Consider the following 25475-nt stretch of genomic DNA (forward strand, 5'->3'; position numbering starts at 1 on the left):
GCAGGATTTCTCAATTTATTCACTTCAATTTAGTGTGAATTTCACAGAATTTGACACAGACTGAGCTAAATACTGAATATGAAGTGCATAAAGTCTATACATATGTGTGTAGTACATATATATATATACATATATATATAACTTATATAACTTTATATAACTTAATACTTAATTTTAAGTTAATATGGAATTTAACAATGTAGAATTAAGCTATTTAAAAAATATGTAGTCCTGCATCATCTCGCATTTTACCTATCTTTGTTCAATCTGAAGACGAGGATTTTACCCATTTGTTGCAAATAATTAAAATGCTGCTGTGATTTCTTTTTTTTTTTAAGAAAAGGGGAAGAAATTATTATAGAGTGAATGTGCTCAAGTCTTTCAGATTTCGTGTTATATCAGTTTTTATGTCATCACATAAAAAGTGTTTGTGGAGGAAGACTATGGGAGACGAGCTGATCGTCACATCCAGCTTTAAGGACTGATGGACTGTGTTTTGTGGAGGGCATGACGTTACAGGCCAGTGTTTCTTTATTGTATTACCAAAGTCATCATTCTTAATGACACTACATGGGACAGGTCCTTACAGATAAAACAACTGTGATGGTTGCACGAGTAGAGACCAGCGGTAGCTTCAACGGGCTTGTTTGTTGAAGTTAGCTGTTAGCTTAAGTGCTAACGCGATGATGCCTAACTTGTAGATTTGTCGTGTTGTCTGACGTGGCATATTTTACAAATGACGGTCTAACTCCTGTCTATATTTGTGCTGTCTTTAATGTTTTGGAAGCCAAAATAAGTCGACACATCCACTATGAATGCAGCAGAAGTCGATCAGCTACAAGCAACCGGCTCACGCAGACCGGAAGTCTCGCGTGATCTCGTTGTCTCAAGAGAGAAGAGGCAAGAGTCAACTGCCAGCTGATGATGCCTGCTGCCAACTAGCGGTCGGGGTGGGATATTACACCACAAACTACCGCACCAACAAAATAAATAATTAGCTAATTAAATATCGATACTGCATTTTAAAATATCAATACAGTATCATGCCAGGAAGTATCGCGATATTTCAGTGTATCGATTTTTTGTCCCACCCCTACCCTCAGGGGCATGAGGCATAAATTACTTTAAGAATCAGTGAGACAGTTTCTATTTTATTAAAGGTCATATATTATGCAAAATACACTTTTTCAGGCTTTTCTAACAAAAATATGTGCCCCTGACCTGTCCACAATCCCCTCAAATACCAAAAAAATCCATTCCCTTCACCCTCTCTTTCTCCACCTTTCAGAAAATGTGTGCTGAAACAAGCCGTTCTCAGATTTTACCCTCTTGACCTCATATGGGGAGTAAGCACCGCGTCCAGGTTTGATTGGCCCTCCCTGCTTGGAAGAAAGTTCCACCCTCCTCTCCTGATCTTCCTCTCAACTGCCAGCTGAGATGCTGGATCGCTCAGTGGGTTACCCTGCTGACTATGGTCTGGGAGATTAATGGTTCAAATCCCAGTCAGGTCCTTAACTTTAGATAAAAGTGTCTGTAACATCAAGAGTGCCACATCCATTTCCTGAGAGGGTGTGGACAGGAGCAGAGTCAGAAAGCTAATAATTAATGTTTACAGACACAGAAACAGTTCGTTCTGAGCAGGGCTTAAACAGAGGGGTGTTTAGACATGCAAAAATCCAATACTGGAGTGTTTTTCATCAACAAACTTCACAGGCATGTTTTGGTGACCTCTGAGAACAATATAAACTTGTCTTAAAGGGGTAAAATATGTCCCCTTTAACAATGAAACTGATTGAAAGGAAACACAAAAAACCTACAACCTCTGTCCAGCTGTTCTACGTCTCCTTTAAAATGCTGGACTGTTCAGTGGTGGGTCAAGAAAAAAGGCTGAAGTGTTTCCTGTGGTACCAATGTTATTAGCAAGGGATGACCATCACGCCCAATGACCTTGACCTTTGAAATATCACCACCAAAATATAATCAGTTCATAGCTGAATCAGAGTGGGTGTGTCCAGCAAAGTTAAAAAAAAATCCTCAAAGTGTTTTTGAGATATTGCATTCAGAAGAATGGCCTGGATGGATGAATAGTCCACAAACAAATGACCTCTGGCCCTAACAATCATAAATGCAGTGAGGATTTAACACATTTTAACAAGACTGAAGCCCCTGGCACTGAAGAAAAACTATATTTTATACTGTGAAGCACAAAACATTTACTTGTCTGTAAAGCCTGATCTGTGCTCCTCAGAAATGTAACTGTAACTTACAGACTGCGAGCCCTATGATTAGTCCACTGGGTAGCACTGGGTGACTGTCAGTCCCTCAGTAATGTCTATACTGTGATACAAGCGCTCAGATCTACTCGGCGACAACCTTCCCCCCTCATCTCCCTTAGCTGATTCAGCTGCTGTATTTTGCCTCTCCTCTGATGTTTCCCTTCTTTTCTTCTTTACACTAACTGCAGCATAATCAGCTGATGTGATGGTCAATATTTATCAACTCCATCTCCAACAAAATATGCTTGCTTTCAGGCACCACTGTTTCTTGTGCACAAAGGAGCAGAAAATATGGCAGCAGGATTCAGAACTGGCATAAAAATCATTGGTTTGCAAAGTGATGCAAGCACACCTACAGCATAGACTTGATGAAGGAAGATAAACCAGGCTTGAGCCTCACTTCTTCTTTATTAGTCTGGTCAATTCAATGGAAAGAATAATTTAAAACGTGTTAAGAATCCAGCCATTCTCTTGCTTTTTTACATTACGCTGCGTTCCAAATTATTATGCAAATTTGATGTTAGTATCACAGACATTTAATTTTCTGTTTTTCAATGAAACTCATGGGTGGTATTGTGTCTCAGGGCTCTTTGGATCACTGAAATCAATCTCAGACACCTGTTATAATTATTTTGCCAGGTGAGCCAAGTTAAAGGAAACTTACTTAAGAGGGACGTTCCATATTATTAAGCAGGCCACAGTTTTTAGCAATATGGAACAAAAGGATCTCTAGATATTTCAGGAAAACTTAAGCGAGATCATCGTGTTGTGAAGAAATTTGTGGCTGATTCAGGGCACAGACAGTTCATGCAGATAAAGACATATTGGGGAAGGTTTCTGCCAGATAAATTCATCGGATTAAGAGAGCAGCTGCTAAAATGCCATTACAAAGCAGCAAACAGGTATTTGAAGCTGCTGGTGCCTCTGGAGTCCCACCAACCTCAAGGTATAGTATCCTCCAGAGGCTTGCAGTCGTGCATAAACCTACTATTCAGCCACCCCTAACCAATGCTCACAAGCAGAAATGGTTGCAGTGGCCCAGAAATACATGAAGACTCATTTTCAAACAGTCTTGTTTACTGATGAGTGCCGTGCGACCCTGGATGGTCCAGATGGATGGACTAGTGCAGTGGTTCTCAAATGGTGTGACAAGGCACACTAGTGTGCCCTATGGCAAGTCTAGGTATGCCCTGGGAATTTGTACCAACCATACATTGTTATGGCAAGTACTGTAACCAGGCCTTTGCACTGATCTGGCTGGGCCCCTGAACCAAAAAGAAAAACACAAAACAAACAAACAAAAAAAAAACAGAGAATGGGACCCTCCCCAGGTGTGATTAATTGATATCAGTGCATGTGTGTTGGATCAGCAGCATTTTTGCCGTTATTCATCACTCTTATCCTCTTTTTTTTTTTACCAACTTTTAATTATTTTTTTTACCACTTTTTTGCCACATTATGCCCATTTTAACCCATTTTTTTGCCTTTGTTTGGCCACTTTTTTGCCCCATTTTGACATATTTTTCATCACTTTTAACCCATTTTTACAAACATTCATTGGTAACATTTTTACCAATTTTGCCACCTTTTTGACATTTTCACAAGTTTTTGCCACTTTTAACCCATTGTCTTGCCACTTTTTGCTATAGTTAGGCCTTTTTTTGCCAAATTTTTCATCACTTTTAATCTCTTTTTACCACCTTTTTTCAACTTTGAACCCATTATTGCAACATCATGCCAATTTCACCTAATTTTGCCTTTGTTCGGTCACTTTTTTCCCATTTTTGCCATATTTTTTCCTCACTTTAAGCCATTTTTACTACCTTTGCCAAGTTTTTTTACCTTTTTGACACTTTCAACACGTTTTTGCCACTGTTACCCCATTTTTTACTCTGTTTCACCACTTTTTGCCCAATTTTGCCATATTTTTGCATCACTTTTAACAATGTGAATATGGTGCGCCTTGAGATTTTTGGCTTAACCTTTGGTGTGCCTTGGGCAAAAAAGTTTGAAAACCACTGGACTGGTGGATGGTCTGTGGATGGTCAGCATGTCCCAACAAGGCTGTGATGTCAGCAAGGAAGGGGCAGAATCATGTTCTGGACCGGAATCGCTGGTAGGCCCCTTCAGGGCCCCTGAAGGTGTGAAAATGACCTCGGCAAAGTATATAAAGTTTCTGACTGACCACTTTCTTCCATGGTACAAAAAGAAGAACCATGCTTTCCATCGCAAAATGATCTTCATGCATGACAATGCACCATCTCATGCTTCAAAGAATACCTCTGTGTCATTGGCTGCTATGGGCATAAGAGGAGAGAAACTCATGGTGTGGCCCCCATCCTCCCCTGACATCAACCCTATTGAGAACCTTTGGAGCATCCTCAAGCTAAAGATCTATGAAGGTGGGAGGCAGTTCACATCAAAACAGCAGCTCTGGGAGGATATTCTGACATCTTGAAGACAAATTCAAGCAGAAATTCTCCAAAAACTCTGAAGTTCAATAGATGCAAGGATTGTGAAGGTGATATCAAAGAGGGGCTCCTATGTTAATATGGAACTTGGCCTGTTAAGATGATTTTGATTGAAATAGCTTTGATTTCAGTAAATATGACCTCCTAATGCTGCAAATTCAAAAAATGTCCATGTTCAGTTCTTTACAACTTATAAAATTTTATGAAACTCTGTTTTGCATAATATGGTGTAACAGTGCATTTTCAGTTTTTTATTAAAAAAAAAAGAAAAGTTATCATTGGGAGGTCTGTTCAATAAAATTTAAATTATGCTCTAAAGGTTGATGACTTGAAAATTATACTGACTCATTCACATCGAATATTTTGGAAAATCTGAGAAAAATATCATTGCATAATAACTTGGAGCTCGGTGTATATCACAAACTGTCATATCTGGAAATAAACCAACCCAAATTCACATTACAACTGATCTTTAGGACTTATTTACAGCATTTTTAACTGGTCTGACTCTTTTTTACTTTCAGGCATGGGTCCTCAGCACACCATGCAGATTGCAGAGCGTTTGTACACACAGGGCTACATCAGCTACCCTCGAACTGAGACCACCCATTACCCAGAAAACTTTGACCTGAAGGGGGCGCTGAAGCAGCAGAGCAACAACCCCATGTGGGCAGAAGAGGTGAAAGCCCATAACGCATATATTATATTTGTTTTTTATGCCAAGAGGAACAATATAATGTATCTTTGATAATACATGTAGGTGAAGGCTCTGCTTTCTGCTGGGATAAACCGACCCAGGAAGGGAACTGACGCTGGGGATCATCCACCCATCACTCCCATGCGTACAGCCTCAGAAACAGAGCTCGGTGAGACATTTAACATTCAGAGACTTGACGGGGATGTTCATAAGGGATTCTGCAGAACAACAGCACTATCCAAGTGTTTCTTGTGAATTATCAGCAAGATTTCATCAGTATGACATCAACCTGTTATGATAATCTGGTGGTTTTTAGGCATTATGGTCCTTTTGATTTGGAACAAGCATTTTTAACTATCGCTTATTGTAGAGATGTCCAGTATTTTGTCTCATCTGTCAACATAGATGCTTTGGTAGCAGAAAATTTCACTGCTACCAGTAGTGACTTTGTTTCAAATGGCAAGGGGACACTCGAAAACAAGGGGTAGGGGTTAAAGATAGACATGACTCCGAGCTGAAGTATGGAAACACCTGAAAGAAGTAGAAGAAGCAAAGATGTTCATGGAGGGTAAATACTTCCAAGCTCTCAGACCTCGTGTAAATCATATTTTTAAAAATGCATACACATATTTCTCTGAAACTCTTCAAGAAAGTCTCAATTTTAGATTTATGTTAGGCTACCTTTACATTCAGACTCACTCCTTTCTTTCAGGAAGTGATGGCTGGCGCCTGTACGAGTACATAACACGCCATTTCATCGCCACGGTCAGTCAGGACTGTAAATACCTCCAGACCACCATAGACTTTAGCATCGCCACCGAGGGCTTCTCATGTAGCGGCAAGACGCTGATATCAGCAGGTAAGGGTGGCCGATCACATGGAAGTTACTTCTCTAATCCTTAGGCAGAGCTGGGACTCTGAAAACTTGGTAAAAACAGAGGCAAGAACAAGGCAGTGGGATATTTGAACAGTTTATTCTCTGTGAGACTATGTAGAATTTTAGAATTATAACTGCAAGCAGAAATTTGTGACTTCTAGTCCTTTGAATTCCATCAGTCATTAAGTTTTCTAAAGACACTTTACAAAGAGGGCGATCTAGACCAACTTGTGAAGATTAAGATAATCAACAATAACAGATCAATTAAATACTTATCCTTGAATAAGAATGTAAATGTTATACATGCCATCACAATAGGCAAAACCCTAACACGAGCTCTGATGGTTTTATTTGGCTTCACAAAGACAGCTATTTAAATAAAAATTCTTAATACAAAATGACCTTGTTAATAGAAGTATGAAAAGCTGCAGAAACCCTGTCTTAATTTTATTTCTTATTCCCAGGTTACACAGCAGTGATGCCATGGCAGGGTATCCCTCTAGAGGAGGCCATGCCAGTGTGTGAGCGAGGAGACACTTTCAGTGTGGACGAGATCAAACTGGTGGAGAAGCAGACGAACCCCCCTGACTACCTGACAGAGGCCGAGCTCATCACGCTCATGGAGAAACACGGCATTGGTACACTCCAACACTGCCTGATATATTATAGTTTTTATCATTGTTTATATATATTTAAAGTATCAGTAGTAAAGGAAGCAGCCCATGCTGAGTGTTGGATTTAAAAGATTCTCTGAGGTCAAAGTTTGCATGGCTATGGAGGGTATGCACGTGAGTTCACAGTCAGCACGATCGGCTGTTCCAGTCTCTGAGTGGCACAAAGTTCGTACTGGTGACAGAAATCAGTTGGGAGTAAACAGATGATGTTCAGTGCAGGTCCTCAGCTAATAGAATCTATTTGTAGGAATGTTTGGAGCCGTACCGGGACATTGATAAAGACATAAGATGAAGCCGAGCTATTACAGTAGACAGAACAAACATTCAGTTAGTGATGAATGTAATCTAAACCTCCCTCCATTCTCCTTTCCTCTTACCTTAAAGAAAAATTTAGACCTCAAGTTCAGCAGATCAACCACACAGTAAGTACTCTCTATAGCAGTGTTACTCAACCTTGCTCAACCAAAGAGCCAAATTGTTAAAAAATACCTTTGCAAGACCCACAATCTAAGTGGTGAGAAGTGGCAAAAACGGCCTAAAGTAGCAATAAAAATAAGTTAAAGGTGGCAAAAGTGATCAAAAGCAGCAAAAATACATGTAAAGGGGCAAAAAAAAGTGGAAGAAAGAGTGAGAAAGTAGCAGAAATGGGTGTTACAAAGCAATGAGTTACAGGGTGGCAAAAAATGGTCCAAAAGTGGTAAAAACAAGGCAAGAAAATGAGTGAAAAGTGACAAAAATGGGCAAAAAGCAGTCAAAAGTGGCAAAAACAGGCAAAAAATAGGAAATAGGAAAAAAAGTGGTATTTAATGGCAATGGGCAAAACAAAGGGTGAAAAGGGCAAAAATGGGATAACTGTGGCTGAAAGAAGTGGCAAAAAAGGGCAAAAAAATTGGAAACTAGTAGTAGTTAATGGCTTAATGGCAGCTTGAATGGACAAAAAGTGAAAAAGAGCAAAAATAGCAAATAGAAGAGGCAAAAATGGGAAAAAGGGAAACAAGTGGTATTTAATGGCAAAAGGCAGCTTAAACAGGCAAAAATGGCGATGGTAAAAGGGGCAAAAAGAAGTGGCAAAAATGGGAAAAAAGTAGGGAAAAAGTGGTATTTAATAACAAAACGTAGCTAAAATGGGTGAAAAGGGGAAAAAAATGTTAAAAGGGCAAAAAAGTTTCCCTTTGTGAAGGTTTTCTGGGGGAATAATATTTAAAATTTAGACATAAAAAAGCCACAAACAATCACAAAAGAGCCACATGTAGCTCTAGAGCCACACACTGAGTATCACTGCTCTATAGTGACAGGCACGTACTGACAAACAGATCATGATCTGAGCTATATTCCTGCAATGTCCAATTATCACAGCTGTTTTTATAGGGAAAGACTAAAATATTGTTAAATCCATGAAAATTTATCACAGATTCAGTAAAGTAGTTTTTTTTTAAATTGGCATGAATAGTTTAGTATCTGTGAACATTTACCACACTTTAACAGTTTATACAGTTATACAGTTTATGCAACATAATATGAGAGTTGACAGCTTTGAATGTTCATATCAAAATCAAATGAAGGTTTAACTGGTGTTAAAACTGAAGTAGATTAAGAAAGAAAGCTGAGGTATGAGGCACTCATTTTGAAATACACACCAAACTTTTGCAAACAGTTTTAACATCTTACAGGAACTGACGCCAGCATCCCGGTCCACATCAACAACATCTGCCAGAGGAACTATGTGACAGTGGAGAACGGGCGCAAGCTGAAACCAACCAACCTGGGCATTGTCCTGGTTCATGGCTACTATAAGATAGGTAATATTTGTGGATTTGTAGTTCATTCCGTTGAGCATTTCTAAAAAATATCACAGGTAATCATCCCTCTGGGGCAAGATAGATCGATGCAGCTGATTAAAATACATGAGCCTCATTATTATTCATTATTAGAAGGATTTAATCAAAACCCATCATTATTTCATCATGTTTGTGTGCTTCAGATGCAGAGCTGGTGCTGCCCACCATTCGCAGCGCTGTGGAGAAACAGCTGAACCTGATCGCTCAGGGTAAAGCTAACTTCCAGCAGGTGCTGCAGCATGCGCTTGATATCTTCAAGAGGAAGTTTCACTACTTTGTCGACTCCATCACCAGTAAGTTCAGAAAGACAGGAACACTAGGCCTCATTCATCAACTGCTCTGAGGAAGATATCTGTTCTTCAAATCCTCTATGGCAGTTTTTTAAAATGATTAAGACAATTGAACGTTTAAATACTTTATTACACTGTAAAAATAATAGGAGAAAAAATAAAATGACATCATTATAGAAGCTTAATTTTTCACCATGATGGTCATTTCTGTAATGTTGCATTTGCTGGGCAAAGATGGTGATCATATGCATATTTTTTTAAAGAAGAAACAGTTTACAGATACACTTATGTGACTAGATATACACACGTGGACAAAATTGTTGGTACCCCTCTGTTAATGAAAGAAAAACCACAATGGTCACAGAAATTACTTGAATCTGACAAAAGTGATAATAAATAAAAATTCTATGAAAATTAACCAATAAAAATCAGACATTGCTTTTAAATTGTGGTTCAACAGAATTATTTTAAAAAACAAACTCATGAAACAGGCCTGGACAAAAATGATGCTACACTTAACTTAATATTTTGTTGCACAACCTTTTGAGGCAATCACTGCAATCAAACAATTTCTGTAACTTTCAGTGAGACTTCTGCACCTCTCAGCAGGTATTTTGGCCCACTCCTCATGAGCAAACTGCTCTAGTTGTCTCAGGTTTGAAGGGTGCCTTCTCCAGACGCCATGTTTCAGCTCTTTCAACAGATGTTCAATAGGATTTAGATCAGGGCTCATAGAAGGCCACTTCCGAATAGCCATTCTTGGGTGTTTTTAGCTGTGTGTTTTGGGTCATTATCCTGTTGCAAGACCCATGACCTGTGACTGAGACCAAGCTTTCTGACACTGGGCTGCACATGTCTCTCTAGAATACCTTGATAGTCTTGAGATTTTATTGTACCCTGCACAGATTCAAGACATCCTGTGCCAGATGCGGCATAGCAGCCCCAGAACATAACAGAGCCTCCTCCATGTTTCACAGTAGGGACAGTGTTCTTTTCTTGGTATGCTTCATTTTTGCATTTGTGAACATAGAGCTGATGTGCCTTGCCAAAAAGTTCCAGTTTTGTCTCATCTGTCCATAGGACATTCTCCCAGATGCTTTGTGGCTTGACAACATGCAATTTAGCAAATTCCAGTCTTGCTTTTTTATGATTTGTTTTCAACAGTGGTGTCCTCCTTGGTCGTCTCCCATGAAGTCCACTTTGGCTCAAACAACGACGGATGGTGCGATCTGACACTGATGTACCTTGACCTTGGAGTTCACCTTTAATGTCTTTGGAGGTTGTTCTGGGCTATTTTGTTACCATTCATATTATCCGTCTCTTCGATTTATGATCAATTTTCCTCCTGCGGCCACGTCCAGGGAGGTTGGCTACAGTCCTGTGGATCTTAAATTTCTGAATAATAGGTGCAACTGTAGTCACAGGAACATCAAGCTGCTTGGAGATGGTCTTATAGCCTTTACCTTTAACATGCTTGTCTATAATTTTCTTTCTAATCTCCTGAGAAAACTCTCTCCTTCGCTTCCTCTGGTCCATGTTTAGTGTGGTACACACCATGTCACCAAACAGCACAGCGACTACTTGTCACCTTTTAAATAGGCCGACTGACTGATTACAAGTTTGTAGACACCTGTGATGCTAATTAGAGGACACACCTTGGTTGAACATGTCCCTATGGTCACATTATTTTCAATCTTTTCTAGGGGTACCATCATTTTTGTCCAGGCCTGCTTCATGAGTTTGTTTTTTAAAATAATTCTGTTGAACCAAAATTTAAAAGCAATGTCTGATTTTCATTGGTTAATTTTCATAGAATTTTTATTTATTATCACTTTTGTCAGATTCAAATAATTTCTGTGACCATTGTGGTTTTTCTTTCAGTTGGGTACCAGAGGGGCACCAACAATTTTGTCCACATGTGTATCTGTGGCCGGCATGGGTATGGTCAATGTGTAGGAAACACTTATGTACATCACCATGGTACGGTTTAGTTCAGCCCAAGTATCTCCATTTATCTTCCAGGTATGGACGAGTTAATGGAGGTCTCCTTTTCACCAATCGCTGCTACTGGGAAGCCTCTCTCCCGCTGTGGAAAATGCCACCGCTTCATGAAGTACATTCAGGTCAGCAGAATGATCAGATATACACTGTATTAGAATGTAAAGAAAGCTTGAATAAAACTTAAACAGGAGACCAGGCAATTCAAATATTTCTACCTTTACAGAGGAGCAATGCTCTTGCTAAGGATGGGCAAGGGATTTTGAATATATGAACAGTAATTAATTAATTATTAATTATTGAAAGAATTTTTATTGACAATTACATTCCACATCTACATTATACAATGCACAGATTTTGTATTAACCCTAACCTGGCACACCAGATGGATGTGTTTCACACATCCATCCGGTAAACCTCTCATACACAGTGTTTGGGAAAGGGCAGGGCCTTTGAAAAAAAAACTCAAAGGATGATTGGATGAACTTTCTGTCTGTCACATCTTTACGGGCCAATCAGAACAACAAAACACGTGATGTAGCTGCTACAGAGGACTGAACTCCATAGGGAACTGTATAACACAAACCATGGCGACTGTAGACATGTCAGTACACGACTTTTTTTGGTTTTGACAAGAAAACAACTCACTGCTGTTCTTTGTTAATCTTTTAACGAAGAATTTTCATCAAGTTCTGATAAAACTGGTGCTATAATTGCACCGGCCTCTTGTTGCTGCTTGCTTACATCACGTCTCCACCCCACGGCTGAAAGCAGCGCCCCTCATCACTGATTGGTCCTGTTGCTTTCCAACCATGCCCAAACGGTTCAGACAGGAACTTTGCAAGATGGATTCGCCAGTGAAAAACACGGAAACGGGCGTATCCATCTGCTTAAAAGGTTATCCTCTTCAAAAATCTTCCTTCCCTTAATAAAATATCTAACTTACAGCTGTCCTTTCTTGGTCTAGGAAGAGCCTTCCGGAATATAGTACATATTTTTCAGTCCTACATAATCAAGAAACAGAGTCCATGTATGATAAAATAGTTCAACTTTCCTTCTGGACCAATATGTCAAATAGGTAACGGATCTGAAATAACCTTGAGCCAGCCTGAGACGGCTGTAAAAGAAGGCATACTGGATCCCTCCTTAAATTCTTATAAAAACACACTTAGCTTTGTGATGATTTTTGCCCAGAAATATACACATATAGTAAAACTGCCAACCTCCTTACTACATTTGTTACAGAAAGCCATCCTCTTTGGGTCCATCCTGTTTCTAGGTTGTGGAGAGATCCGAAGACAGTATTGCCGCCTAAATTGTAATTCTTTTGCTCTGTTATATACAGATATTTTATTGGCCTGTCGAATCAGGCATCATTTAGGAACCAGTACTGTTTTGAAAGTATCAATTTAGCACCGGCTCTGCATCCCTTATACTCATCTGTAAATGTGTCTGAGCAGTAGCATGTAGAAATGTCAGGCACACTAAATTCAAGAATGCAGCTGTCTTTATACAAGAAATGGATCAGAAAAAAGTTTAAATGTTGTCTCTTAATTGTTCATGGTCATTTAATCCCAACTCAAACACACATTACATCCTGTCCCTCTCTCTGCATGTGATGTCTGGCTGATTAGCTCTGACCTTCAAATTTCAGCTTAAAAACCCTTTTAAAGTCACCATGGTTTCTGTATTTCCATTTCCATCTGATGACAACCACTCTTAAATTCATGAATGAATCATGAGGCTGCAGATCTCTCTGCCTTTTTCATTGAATCTCAGTATATGCCTGTTGATTTGAATCAGACTGTTGAATGGCGGTCTCCGTTAGAAACTACAAGGTTATATGTGTATGAAGTCCTCGGGTCCTGCACATGACAGAAAACTCACATGTTTTGTTTGCTTCATTTGTGCAGAGGAAGCTTTTAAATTCAGGGTCATGGTTTACTGGAACTTCATTTATTCATCCATTTATTTATTTTTTTTATTTGTGTAGGGACAAGTACCACACACTGCAACATTTACAACTAGCCCTAATTTGCACTGTCTGTTCCTAGCTTAGTCTGATGTTAAAACAATCCTGTCTTGATCTGATTCTAGTATTTTATTTATTTTTTTACCTGTAGGCCAAGCCCAGCAGGCTCCACTGCTCCCACTGTGATGAGACCTACAGCCTTCCTCAGAATGGAGCCATCAAGCTGTACAAGGAGCTCCGCTGTCCACTGGATGACTTTGAGCTGGTGCTGTGGACGTCAGGGTCTCGGGGGAAGAGCTACCCTCTGTGTCCATACTGTTTCAGCAACCCGCCTTTTAGGGACATGAAGAAAGGTGCAAAAACACTCAACATTGCCCCTGTGTTATTTTTTGATAACTTTGCACATTTTTTTTAGATAAGAGACAAGAATGAATGGATGGGCCATTCTGCTGACCGTTTGTCAGTGGATTAGTGTGATTAATGTGGATTAGCAATCCTTCTGACAGAAGATGTGGGAAAAATTCTGACATGCCAGTCTTGGTGGTGGTGGGGGGCTGTCATGGGGGGGTGGCTTATGCCCCCATGGCCAGATCAAACCCAACAGGGACTGCTCCCAGGTGCCATCGCCGGTAGGCCACAAACCAACAAGTAGCTGCCGTCAAACCTCCCTAGACCAACACACCGACCCCAAACTCCATTCAAGACAGACTACACTAGTGGGTAGCTTTAAAGTGAAATATTGCTTTTAATGATATCAGTAGCAGGTGTATATATCATTTTTGCAGGTCTCTTACCATGCTGTAAGAGTGGAGAGTGAAGCTGCTGCTGATAAGAATGTAGGCCAAGTAGCAATAAGGTAAGAGGCTAGTGGTGCCTCTTTTGCAGCTTTTCTCCCTCATGTTAACATAAACACGGCGTCAAAGGACATGCTGATAAATCTTGTGGTTAGACTAAAATGACAACTGGGGTCCTTGTCTGCATACAAAAGTTAAGGATGGAATATTTCAAAGGATGACATCATTTTTAAAGGCAGAGGGCATAATTAGTAAAGCTGGGGATGTTTGGGGCTTTTCCCTCCATTTTTGCCAAACAGTTGGCCATAGTTGGTGAGGATTTCCCTCTCGCCTTACCAGTTTCACCCAGTTTTCCAAAAGTTGCCAACAAAGGGCAGTCAACAAAAGGGAAAGACTGCTGGTATACATGTGTTCTAATAATGAAAGTGAAATGACAACTCAGTTTAAGACAACAGTGGACGAGGGAGGAAGCCTACATATGTGTCATTCACTGACTAGCAAGTTCAAGGAGCTGGCTCCTTTCACCAATCTAATCAGGATGAAGACATTCCAGACCACCTCTGGGTGCAGTCTGAGTGATCCGATATCAAATTGTTTTCATTGAGATGTGTCACGAACAAGGTTGTTATAGTTAACTAAAACTAACTAAATAAGTAAATCTAAAATTCAAAAATCATTTTAGTTAACTGAAACTAAATAAAAACTAAGCTTTACCAAAAAATTTAAAAAAAGAAAATTAACTAAAACTGTATAGTGCGCTTACAAAACTAACTAAAATAAAATAAAAATTGAGATAAAATATCCTTAGCTTTAGTCTTTGACACAACCATAATGACCGGCAACTTCACCCAAGTCTGGGGAGTGTAAAATTGCCTGATCTGATTGGTTAAGACTTCACAATGTGGTAGTTTTGTGCCTGGAGTTGTATTCAAACATCATCAAGTAAATAAAATGATTAGTGAAGAGTAGCCTGTTCTAAAAGTAACACCAAAACTATTAAAAACTAAACTAAAACGAAGCATTTTTGCAAAAAAAAACTAAACTAACAAACCAGAAGTTAAAACTAATAAAAACTAAACTGAAATTGAACACAGAAAGTGAAAACGAAATAAAAATAGAAACTAATGAAAAATCCAAAACTATTATAACCTTGGTCACGAAGCATTAAGGATTACCTCTTGGTATCTGAAACGGGTATAAATCTCTTTTGATGCATAATGTAATAAAGGTCAAGATCTGGCTTTAATCTACCCTTCCCAGTCTTTAACTTTCCAAACATTTTACCACTCTCACATTTCTATTCTTTGTTTTCTCAACTTTTCCTCTCAGGTATGGGTTGTAACGAATGCACCCACCCATCCTGTCAGCACTCTCTGAACTCCCTGGGCATCGGACAGTGTGTGGAGTGTGACAGTGGCGTTCTGGTGCTGGACCCCACCTCTGGACCAAAATGGAGGATGGCCTGTAATAAATGCAACGTGGTGGTGAACTTCTTTGAGCATGCTCACAGAGTGCAGGTAGGAGAAAAACCCCTCTTCTTCTTCTGCTCATCACAGCCCTGACAAACAAAATAGATTTGAATTCCTTGGCCCGGGCATCTTCCTTAGTGTACTGAAGCCAGTAAAACCAATCCAGTGCAGTTAGGTTATGCTTAATGATTAAAGAACAAACAGCCTACATCACAGAATTACTTAGTGGCTGACAAGGCAAAAAGCCAATCATAGTTAAGGATTTTGGGATGGCCAATCTGATTATTTGGCTCTGGTTGGCCCCAGTTACCACTCTCTATGGCCCTGGTCAGGATGAGAATGAAGCTCCGTGCAGCAGAGAGGGGAGACGCTGACAGCTCATCTCCATTCAGACACAAAACAAGACCAAACTGCAGTGAACTGCCAAATTTTATGGAAGTGTTGGTGCTTGAAGATGATAAGAGTGATATGATTTGGAAATCAGACCTTGAGCTGGAGTAGACAAAAGAGAGAATGAGCGCCATTTATTCTGTTTGTCAAAATGTTTGTTTAGATTTAACTCAATAGCACCTAGTGTGAAAATAAAGAAAAACAATACTGTCAAACACAAGCCTCATGCTCTAATGCAGGCCATGTTTAATTTAATTTTTAGGATTTGCCACAGATTGATTAGATATGAAACATAGGCTGCAGTTGCACGGCAGTATGGATAGTCCTGTTCATGCACATGTACACTGCTGAAAAAAATAAGGGGAACACATAATCATCACAGTGTAACTCACAGTCAATCACACTTCCTGGATATCAACCTGTCCAGTTAGGAAGCAACTGATTGTGAATCAGTTTCACCTGCTTTTGTTCAAATGGCCACAGACCATTTCCCTATCCTCATCCTTTCTGGATGATTTTTGGTTACTTTTGTATTTTTCCAGTGCTCTCTCCACTAGTTGTAGCACACGGCGGTATCTGCAACCCCCAGGAGTTGCTCTGGTAGTGCAGCTCATCCAGGATGGCACATCCATGTGCGCCATGGTGAGAAGGTTGGCTGTGTCTCCCAGCACACTGTCAAGAGCGTGGAAGAGATACCAGGAGACAGGCCAGTACACCATGAGACGTGGAGGGACCGTAGGAGGGCAACGACTCAGCAGCAGGACCGCTATCTTCTCCTTTTTGCAAGGAGGAACAGGAGAGCAATGCCAGAGCCCTAAACATGACCTCCAGCAGACCACTAATGTGCATGTTTCTGCTCAAACTGTCAGAATCAGACTCCATGAGGGTGGTATGAGGCCCCGTCATTCACAAACGGGGCCTGTGCTGACAGCCCAGCACCATACACCCGGTTTGGCATTTGCCAGAGATTAACGTAATTAGCTGATTCACCATTGGCGTCCCATGGTCTTCACAGATGAGAGCAGGTTAGCTGAGCCCATGTGACAGACGTGAGAGAGTCTGGAGACGCCATGGAGAACGTTCTGCTGCCTGCAACATCCTCCTGCATGACTGGTTTGGTGGTGGGTCAGTGATGGTCTGGGGAGGCATATCTTTGGAGGGCTGCACAGACCTCCTAGTGCTAGCTAGGTACCCTGACTGCCATTAGGTACTGGGATGAGGTCCTCAGACCCATTGTCAGACCATGCTGGTGCAGTGGACCCTTGGTTCCTTCTGATGCGTAACGATGCTCATCCTCATGTGACTGGAGTGTGTCAGCAGTTCCTGCATGATGAAGGCTTTGATGCCATGGACTGGCCTGCCCATTCCCCAGACCTGAATCAAATTGAGCACCTCTGGGACATCATGTCTTGTCCATCCAACACTGTCACCACAGACTGTCCAGGAGCTGACTGATGCCCTGATCCAAGTCTGGGAGGAGATCTCTCAACCATCCCTCGTCTCATCAGGAGCATGCCCACATGTTGTAGGGAGTGCATACAGGCATATGGAGGCCAAACATACTACTGAGCCTCACTTTAAGTTTTCTTTAGGAATTTCACAGAGGCTGGATCAGCCTGTGATCTGAGTTTTTTACTTTTATTTTGAGTATGATTCTAAATCCAGTCCTTCGTTGGTTAATGATTCTGGTTTCCATTGATTGTTCTTATGTTATTTTGTCCTCAACTTATTCAACTATGTAATGAGTAATGATTTTTAACTGGAATATTTCATTCATCCAGATCTGGGATGTGTTATTTAAGTGTTCCCTTTATTTTTTATGCAGTGTATTTTAAACAATGGCGACAAAAAGCTGATCAAACGAGGTTGAGGGCAAATTGAAATTTGGACAGATGCAAATATTCAGAGTCCGCTGGATAAAACCCTCAGGTTCCTGTCATGACTCAATGGCATTTGTACAGAAGGTAACCATGCTCAGGCCTGATTGGACCTGGAGCAGCTTGCTTCAGCACAGTACGGGGCAGTTTGAGTCCTGCCCAAAGCCCCAGACCCAAACAGTCTCTCTGCATGTAATGGAACAGCTTTATTATGGTTTCAGTTTGTCAGTTATGTTCCTCCCTGCTTTTTAGATCGTGTCCAATGATGGCGACCAATAAATATAGGCAAATTTTTCTTATTAGACAAGGAGGAAATGTCTGCACAGTAAGGAGCTCCTATTTCAAGCATTTATTAGCAATCAAGTGACTTTTCAAGCTCTACTTCAGACTTGTAAATGCAATCTGTGAGTCACTATCTTAAATACGTGAACATACACATGTGATCTAACACAGCTGAAGTCGATCAGTATCTAATCAGGTATCCCGACATGACAATTTCAAAGTCAAGACATCAAAATTACATAGAAAGGGATCCTATAAGTCGTATGGCATACCCAAAATAGTATTTATGTAGTCAATACACTTAGACAAAATATACAAGTCAGATAAAGAAGCTACATATATCGTAAACAATTTAAATCAGTGCCTGTGTGCCTCAAGAGAATATATAGACATGTATATATAGAAAAAATATACAATTTAAATATGCAAGCTCTTCATGTAAGGTGCCTTTAAAGCTAACTAGGACTAAGACAGGCCTGGGGACTAGTGAAATACCACACAAAACTCATTTAGTTCCAAATAATTCCAAACAAGAACAAATAACAAGGACAACCAAAGATCATCATTATTGTTATACACAGATTCCTTGTATTTACAGAAAAGGACAAATATCAAAGTCCTCATTCAAACCCTGATGGGCAAGAGTAACTGGGGTATGTTTCCAGAAAATTTCTTGTTTTTAGTAAAACGGAGTTTGTGCCAGACTTTTAGACTTTCAATTGGGTCTTTTTACTGCTGATGTTATTCTCGTGTCTGTTGTCTTTTGCATGCTCCTGCTGCTAAAACTAATTTGCCCTTATGGAACCATGAAGAGAATCTTAATACGTCTAACTCCGCAGGATTTCACAGTCCTTACATTTTCTAAAAAATGTCAGCTATATATTCTAAAACAGCTTCCCCTCTCCTCCCTCAGGTTGCACAGGAGAGCTGCGATGCCTGCGACGCCTCTCTGGTCGCAGTGGACTTCAACAAGACTCGCACTCCTCTTCCTGCCGGAGAAACCCAACACACTGGCTGTGTTTTCTGTGATCCAGTCTTCCAGGATCTGGTAGAGCTCAAACACGCCACCATGAGGCACGCTATGCACCGGGGTGGGGGTACAAGGAGAGGACGGGGGCGGGGCAGAGGACGCCGTGGCAATCCTAAAAAACCCAAAGACAAAATGGCTGCTTTGGCAGCTTACTTTGTATAATGCTTGTGATATTTTTGTCATAAATGTGCTAGATACATAGCAAGAAGGTGTACATGTCCGTGAACAGACCTCTGTTTCTACACAGGTGTTAAATGAATCTGAAGTGAAGTAGTATTAAAGAAATGTCCACTGTAAGTGATATTGCTTGTTATCATCTTGGAAGAGCAGTTTTCACAGAAAAATCACAGAAATTATGTATAAATAGCTAAAAAAAATATCAAGTTGAAATTGTATTACTTAAATGGATTATAAATTTTTTCCACCAAGCAAACATTATTTCATTCCTGGATGGAACTGACTCGTTGATCCAAATTTAATCATCCACTCCATTATATGGTCTGTTTGAATCTACATAGGACCATTGTTTACTAAATGAACATCATTCTGCATTTCTGCATTATATGGAAGCGGATTAGGGCCATTTTCGAAGGAGAAAATAATTTTGGACAAGTCGAGATTAAAGTCGAAATGACAAGAATAAAGTCAAAATTTCAAGAATAAAGTTGAAACAATTTCAAGGTTAAAGTCGAAATGATGAGCAAAAGTCAAAACTTGTTATTACTAGCAGATCATAGACGCTGTGTGTTTATGTGGCAAAGAAAGAGAATCTCTTTGTTGTTAAATCCAATAATACGGTATAATTTCACGTGTTAATTGATATGAGGCATATACTGTAGAGACAGTGGCCAATATCTGTCATTGTCTTATACATCAACAGGAGCACAACAGCGCTTGTGTCTCTCTTCCTCTTGTTCTCCATCTGTCACCTGAAGAGACGCACAGGTGACAGACTCAACCTGGATGGGAGTGCGAAGGGAGATTGATCGCTCGTTTATTGATCATATGACAAAATGTTAAAAAAGGCAAAAAGGGAACACTTTGTCACGTGTTGTATTTGAAACTCTAGTTAACAGTATTGTGTATGATACATAAAGAAAATGTTACCTGTAAAACGCCATGTACACGATGTACATTACATTTGTGTATGGAATTTAGAAATAAAAACCCTCATATGTTTCTATTGCTGCTTTCATGCAGCACCTCCATGCTTCCCTTCAGATATGTCAGTAGATTTGTTTATATTGATGTTGTCTGTCCCACCACAACAAACACTGATCAATAAACGAGTGATGAATCTCCCTTCGCTCTCCCATTCCTGAGGTTGAGTCTGTCACCCGTGCGTCTCTACCCATGATCAGATAGAGAGGAAGACGAGAGCTGTTCTCTCCTGTTGATGAGTATTTAAGACAATAACAGAGAATCGTGAATGTCTCTACAGTATGCCTTATGCCTCATATTAATGAATACGTGAAATTATACCTCATTATTGGATTTAACAACAAAGAGATTCTCTCTCTTTGCCACATAAACACACAGCATCTATGATCTGCTTAGTAAAAACAAGTTTAGACTTTTTTCTTGTCATTTCGACTTAAATCTTGAAATTGTGTTTCAACATTATTCTCAAAATTTCAACTTTATCACTTTATTTCGACTTGAAACTCAACATTGTGTTTTAACTTTATTCTCGAAATTTTGACGTTTTTCTTGTCATTTCGACTTTAATCTTGACTTGCCCAAAATGATTTTCTCCATTAAAAATGGCCCTAATCCACTTCCGTAGCATTACAATGAAAGGGGGGGAACCAGCAACCATATAATTTAGCAGCTTCTTTTGACATACTGTATGTCTGTGGAAATCCCTGCTAATGCATTAGAAATGTTGTTTTACTTGAGATTTCTCTACAATAATTAAAAAGTGAATTCACATATTTGTATGTTGCTTAGAGAAAACTATCATTTTTGAAAACAAGGAAGCATTAAGGAAACATTTCCTATGTTCATCCTCTTTTCTATCTAAATTGGGTGTGTTTCAATAGGAAGGGGTTAGGGCCACTGAAAAAAAAACTGAGAAACAACCTTATCAAATTCTGACTGAAAATGCCAGAATTCTGAAATAAAACTCAGTATTTAGACTTTTTTCCCCAGAATTTAACCTCAGGATCTGACTTTTTTCCCTCAAATCTTAAATTAAAAAAACATCTGAAATCACAAAGGGAGAAGTTCACTGTGGCCCTTGTCCTCTTTCGTTTTTTAAAACTGGGATTTAACATAAAAACACAGGCTGTAAAAGCAGCTCGGGGCTGTGACCAGCAGTATTAATTTAATTGACTAAAACTATAACTAAAAATGTTCGTTGACAGCCTTTTTTTTCCTGGACAAAAGATAGAGTGAGACTAACAAAAATGCATCTGTGATGACTAAAACTGACAGAAAGTAAAGTTTAGTTTTCGTCAAGATGACTAAAACTAGACTAAAATAAAAATCTGTAAAATCCAAAATCTGTGATATTTCTCCATGGTGGATAAATCTGTCAAAAAACAAAGCATCTATAGCTATTCTGTCTCTCAGCTGTAGAGAGCAGGGACCCCAGGTTTAGCAGAGTGCATAGAACACACTACCATGATTTGGTGCCAGATTTAGGCAAGAGAATAAATGCTTGGACTTGAAGTAAAGACTACAATGTGAGGACTTTTTAATGGACTAAAACTAGACTAAATGTTTTGAGTTTTCGTCCACTAAAACTAGACTAAAACTAAAAAGGGTAGAAATGACTAAAATGTGACCTAAACTAAAAGACATTTCATCTAAGGACTAAGACTAAAATTTAAAATAGCTGCCAAAATTAACACCTTGGCCAGTTGTCTTTTCTAATTCAAGTTCTGGCCCTTTAAATCGACAGTGGGCGGAAGTGTGATGACGTAGAGGTGGACAGTGGTCCAATGACGAGCCGAGCTAACCGCAGATTTCTAAACATTATTGACTGTACTTCGTAACTGTAGTATTGACATTCGTGATTTCACCATCAGACCAAACAGCGCAGGTTTGTGTCTCCGCGCAGTGAATTTTATTGATTCTTTGTCTGGCTCAGGGCGTGTTTCACACACGCTGCGTGCCTCTCGTAGCTCTCCGTGGGTAGTGTGAGAAATGTTAGCTAGTATGCTAGAAGGCTATTGCGATTGAGCTAACCAGGTAAGATGAGGAAACGCCTTTCTGCTAGAGGGGGAAATTTTACTTTAATGCCGTGAATTCTACGTTACTGGCTGGCTGCATGACATTGTAACGTCAATACTCCAACTGAGGATAAAGTGCCCATGTCATGGTTTAGAATGGGACGGTGTTAACTGGTGGCTTTTTATACTTCTGTTTGGTGGTCGTAGTGACAGAAAAGAAAGACTGGAAGTGTCTAAACGGGTTTCTGTCGTTAAGGTTTTCATGTAAAGGCGTATGAAAGACCAATTTGACATTGCGTTCAAAATACTAAGTTGAAAAGAGTAGTTTCCATCCTTGACGTCTGCTGTAACTACGACAACCACAGACGCATCCGGCTGACGATCACAAGTTAACACGGTCACTCTTTAGAGCATAACACCGTCCACATTACGAAGGGCAATATAACGAGCTCTTACTGCAGTGTCACAACTCTTAATATCATGACATTTACTTGTTTCGGAATACAAAACTGTAAAGTTCGTAGGTAGACGTTTGACACATGATACGTAGAAAATGTTACAGCAGTTGTGTTTTTTGAATATTCCTCCATAGTAAACACTCAAGCTGCTCAGGTTCTTAATATTTTAAGGCACTGTGAACGCAGTACAGTAGGGTGGGAACCTAAGACAATACCTTTTACAGTATGTTTTCCAAGAAAAAATCCTTAATTTTGTATAGTTTTAAACAGACGTGTTTTTGTCCACCATCCCAGACCTGACATGTTTACTGTTGTCTCATTTATCTTTGTCTTGATTGCGGTGCATTTGCAGCTTTTTTCCTTTAATGTGGTTCAGGGGTTGATGTAGCAGAGAATCACTCCCATTACTTACTGTTATCCTCAATTTCATATTTTATCATTGTATTGAGCAAACCCCCATACACTCTGTGCATTTAATATGGAAGCCCAATGAGAGGACATGCATTCAGTGACATTTTAAGAGTCTTTTGGTATCTCATAAAGATGCAAAAGTTCATTTATGTGTCTCTCCAACAGAGAGCAGAGGAGGTGACATTTCCAAAGCATTTATATTAGAATTTGAAATGAACAGGTAGGAAGGTACTTGAGCCTTAAAGGTACAGCATGTGAAGCTTAGGCTCTGAAATGTCTATTAATTAAAAAATACAGTCATGCGCACAAGTTTTAGGCATGTAGGGTGCTAAGGATTCATCATGGGGCACAATGTGCCCCATCCTGGCTATAGAGTAAGGTGGTAAGGCAATCAGAGTCACTCAGAACATGGATACACACTAGGGATAGGCAATATGGACTCATTAATTTAGCAAAATATTTTACTGTATTTATTGCGATAATGATATAAATCACAGTAAGAAATAGCACCATTCAACATTACCTTTTTGGCTGTTAAAATGTATCAAATAGTCTGCTTAACTACACCAGCTACATATAATTACCATAATAATAAAACATTTTATTTATAAAGTGCTTTTCATAAAACTCAAAGACACAGTACAATGCAGAAAAACAATAGGCACTTATAAATGAACATTAAAAGTAGATAAAGCCAACATAGACAGACAAACACAAATGACAGAACATCACAATCACAGATTAAAATCCTGTCTAAAAATGTGAGTTTCAGCAGTGATTTAAATGTGGGTAAGTCTGTGCAGTTTTGAATATGTGTTGGGAGTGAGTTCCAGAGGGAGGGGGCACCTATGGAGAAGGCTCTGTCCCCCCAGGTTCAGTGCTTGGTTCTTGATGAGGGGGAGAAGAGGTTGGTGTTAAAAGAGTGGAGGGATTGGTAGGAATGTGATGGTGGAGGAGGTCAGTAAGGTAGGGGGGCATGTTGGTTTAGGCCTTTATAGGTGAGGAAGAGGATCTTAAATCGAATATGAAAGGGAATGGGGAGCAAGTGGAGCTGGGAGATATGGCTTAAAATTGATATCCCAATATATTTTTGCTATATCCTGATACACGGTATATATAGCGATACTTTGAAATGTCCTCTAAGTGGCTGTATAATGTTTAATTCAGCTCCAAATGACACAAGTTTGGTGATTAACCAGATGCACAAGTGACTGGAACCTACAGTCTTCTATAAGTGGGTCAAAAATGACCTGTGTAAGAAACAATGTGTTTTTAATGCCCCTTTTGTCATTTTTTAATAAGAATAATCATTTGTAATATGTTTTGTGTTTTATTTTGGTCTACACAAGACTGATTTTATGTGTGAAATCTTGTTATTTTTCACTTTTTAAACATTTTTAACATAAAAAAAATGGAAATTGGAAAAGAAAGTTATACAACAGTAACAGAACAATGTCAACATCAATTTTGTATGTGTGTGCGTGTGTGGGGGGTGTGTTTGAGTGATTATAGGCTTTTGCACACTGAGTAAATTTTGTTGTTGAATTATTTTTTCCAGAACATGTTTGATTTTATGCAAATTTTCTTATCAGTCCAAGCCATTTGAATGGGTGATTACGATTCACATCAGCACCTGCTGCTTCCTTCTCACTCGCTCTCTCTCTCTCTACCTCTTTCGCACCTAAACCTCACTTTAAACACCACAGTTTGTCTTTATATAATTTGGAGATCAACCATGGAAATATGACAGATAAAGGCATAAGTTTGTTCTCACAGCCACTTAAAAAAGACTGAATTAAAAGTTGCTCTCCAGCTTGGCTCAGCTGTGACATAAGAGCTGTTGCCGTATGAAGCTCTGTTGGAATGGATGGATCCAGTGTGATTTTTTTAAGGAGAGACAGAGGCACAGGCTCATCCTGACTGCTTATTTTTGTCACAGTATAAAAAAATTGCTGCATTTCACTAATTTTCACAGTGTATACAAATAAAATGCAACAGACTGTTGTGTGAAAGAGTATGTGTTTCTTATCTATCATCAAATTTGTCTATTTTTTTTTTTTTTGCACATTTTTGCTGCTTCTCACCGATTTCTGCCACTTATTATCCCCATTTTTGTCACTTTATTGCCCATTTTTGCCACTCTTTGATGCTTTTTGCCCATTCTCACACATTTTTGCTGCTTTTTGACCATAAGTTAGAATATTCTTTTTTTAGTCCCACAAGGGGAACTTGTGACTCTTATTTTTGTCACTTCTCACCCATTTTTGCCACTTTCTATCCCCATTTTTTTCCACTTTTCACCCATTTTTGGCACTTGACTTTGGCACTGCTACTTTTTGCCCATTTCTCACATTTTTTGGTGCTTTTTGCGCACATAATTCACTTTCCACCCTTTTTTTTGCTGCTTTTTGACCATTTTTGCCACCTGTTTTTTGCCACTTTTCATCCATTTCTGCCACTTTTCTACAGCTTTTTTTTTTTTTTTTTTTACCTTT

The 25475-nt window shown here is 39.5% G+C and overlaps 2 protein-coding genes across 4 annotated transcripts in view; both read left to right on the forward strand.

Annotated features, from left to right (window-relative positions):
- The window catches only part of top3b (DNA topoisomerase III beta), a 44996-nt gene extending 24574 nt beyond the window's left edge, over window positions 1-20422 (forward strand). Inside the window, exons 9-18 of the mRNA XM_041788526.1 lie at window positions 5272-5426; window positions 5508-5613; window positions 6157-6303; window positions 6786-6959; window positions 8666-8794; window positions 8977-9126; window positions 11146-11246; window positions 13245-13446; window positions 15217-15404; window positions 18819-20422. Coding sequence (XP_041644460.1) covers window positions 5272-5426; window positions 5508-5613; window positions 6157-6303; window positions 6786-6959; window positions 8666-8794; window positions 8977-9126; window positions 11146-11246; window positions 13245-13446; window positions 15217-15404; window positions 18819-19097 — 1631 coding nt within the window. The 3' untranslated portion in view covers window positions 19098-20422. The remainder of the gene's footprint in view (window positions 1-5271; window positions 5427-5507; window positions 5614-6156; window positions 6304-6785; window positions 6960-8665; window positions 8795-8976; window positions 9127-11145; window positions 11247-13244; window positions 13447-15216; window positions 15405-18818) is intronic.
- A 1445-nt stretch (window positions 20423-21867) lies between these two features.
- ppm1f (protein phosphatase, Mg2+/Mn2+ dependent, 1F) overlaps window positions 21868-25475 on the forward strand; it is a 29376-nt gene continuing 25768 nt past the window's right edge. For 2 of the 3 annotated variants that reach the window (XM_041787175.1, XM_041787179.1), the window contains exon 1: window positions 22012-22130. The gene's annotated coding sequence lies outside the window, so the exon portion shown is untranslated. Of the gene's footprint in view, window positions 21982-22011; window positions 22131-25475 lie in introns of those variants that run through there. The other variant, XM_041787176.1, reaches the window with a different exon arrangement.

Source organism: Cheilinus undulatus, linkage group 5 (assembly GCF_018320785.1).
Source record: "Cheilinus undulatus linkage group 5, ASM1832078v1, whole genome shotgun sequence".
NCBI classification, from domain to species: Eukaryota; Metazoa; Chordata; class Actinopteri; order Labriformes; family Labridae; genus Cheilinus; species Cheilinus undulatus.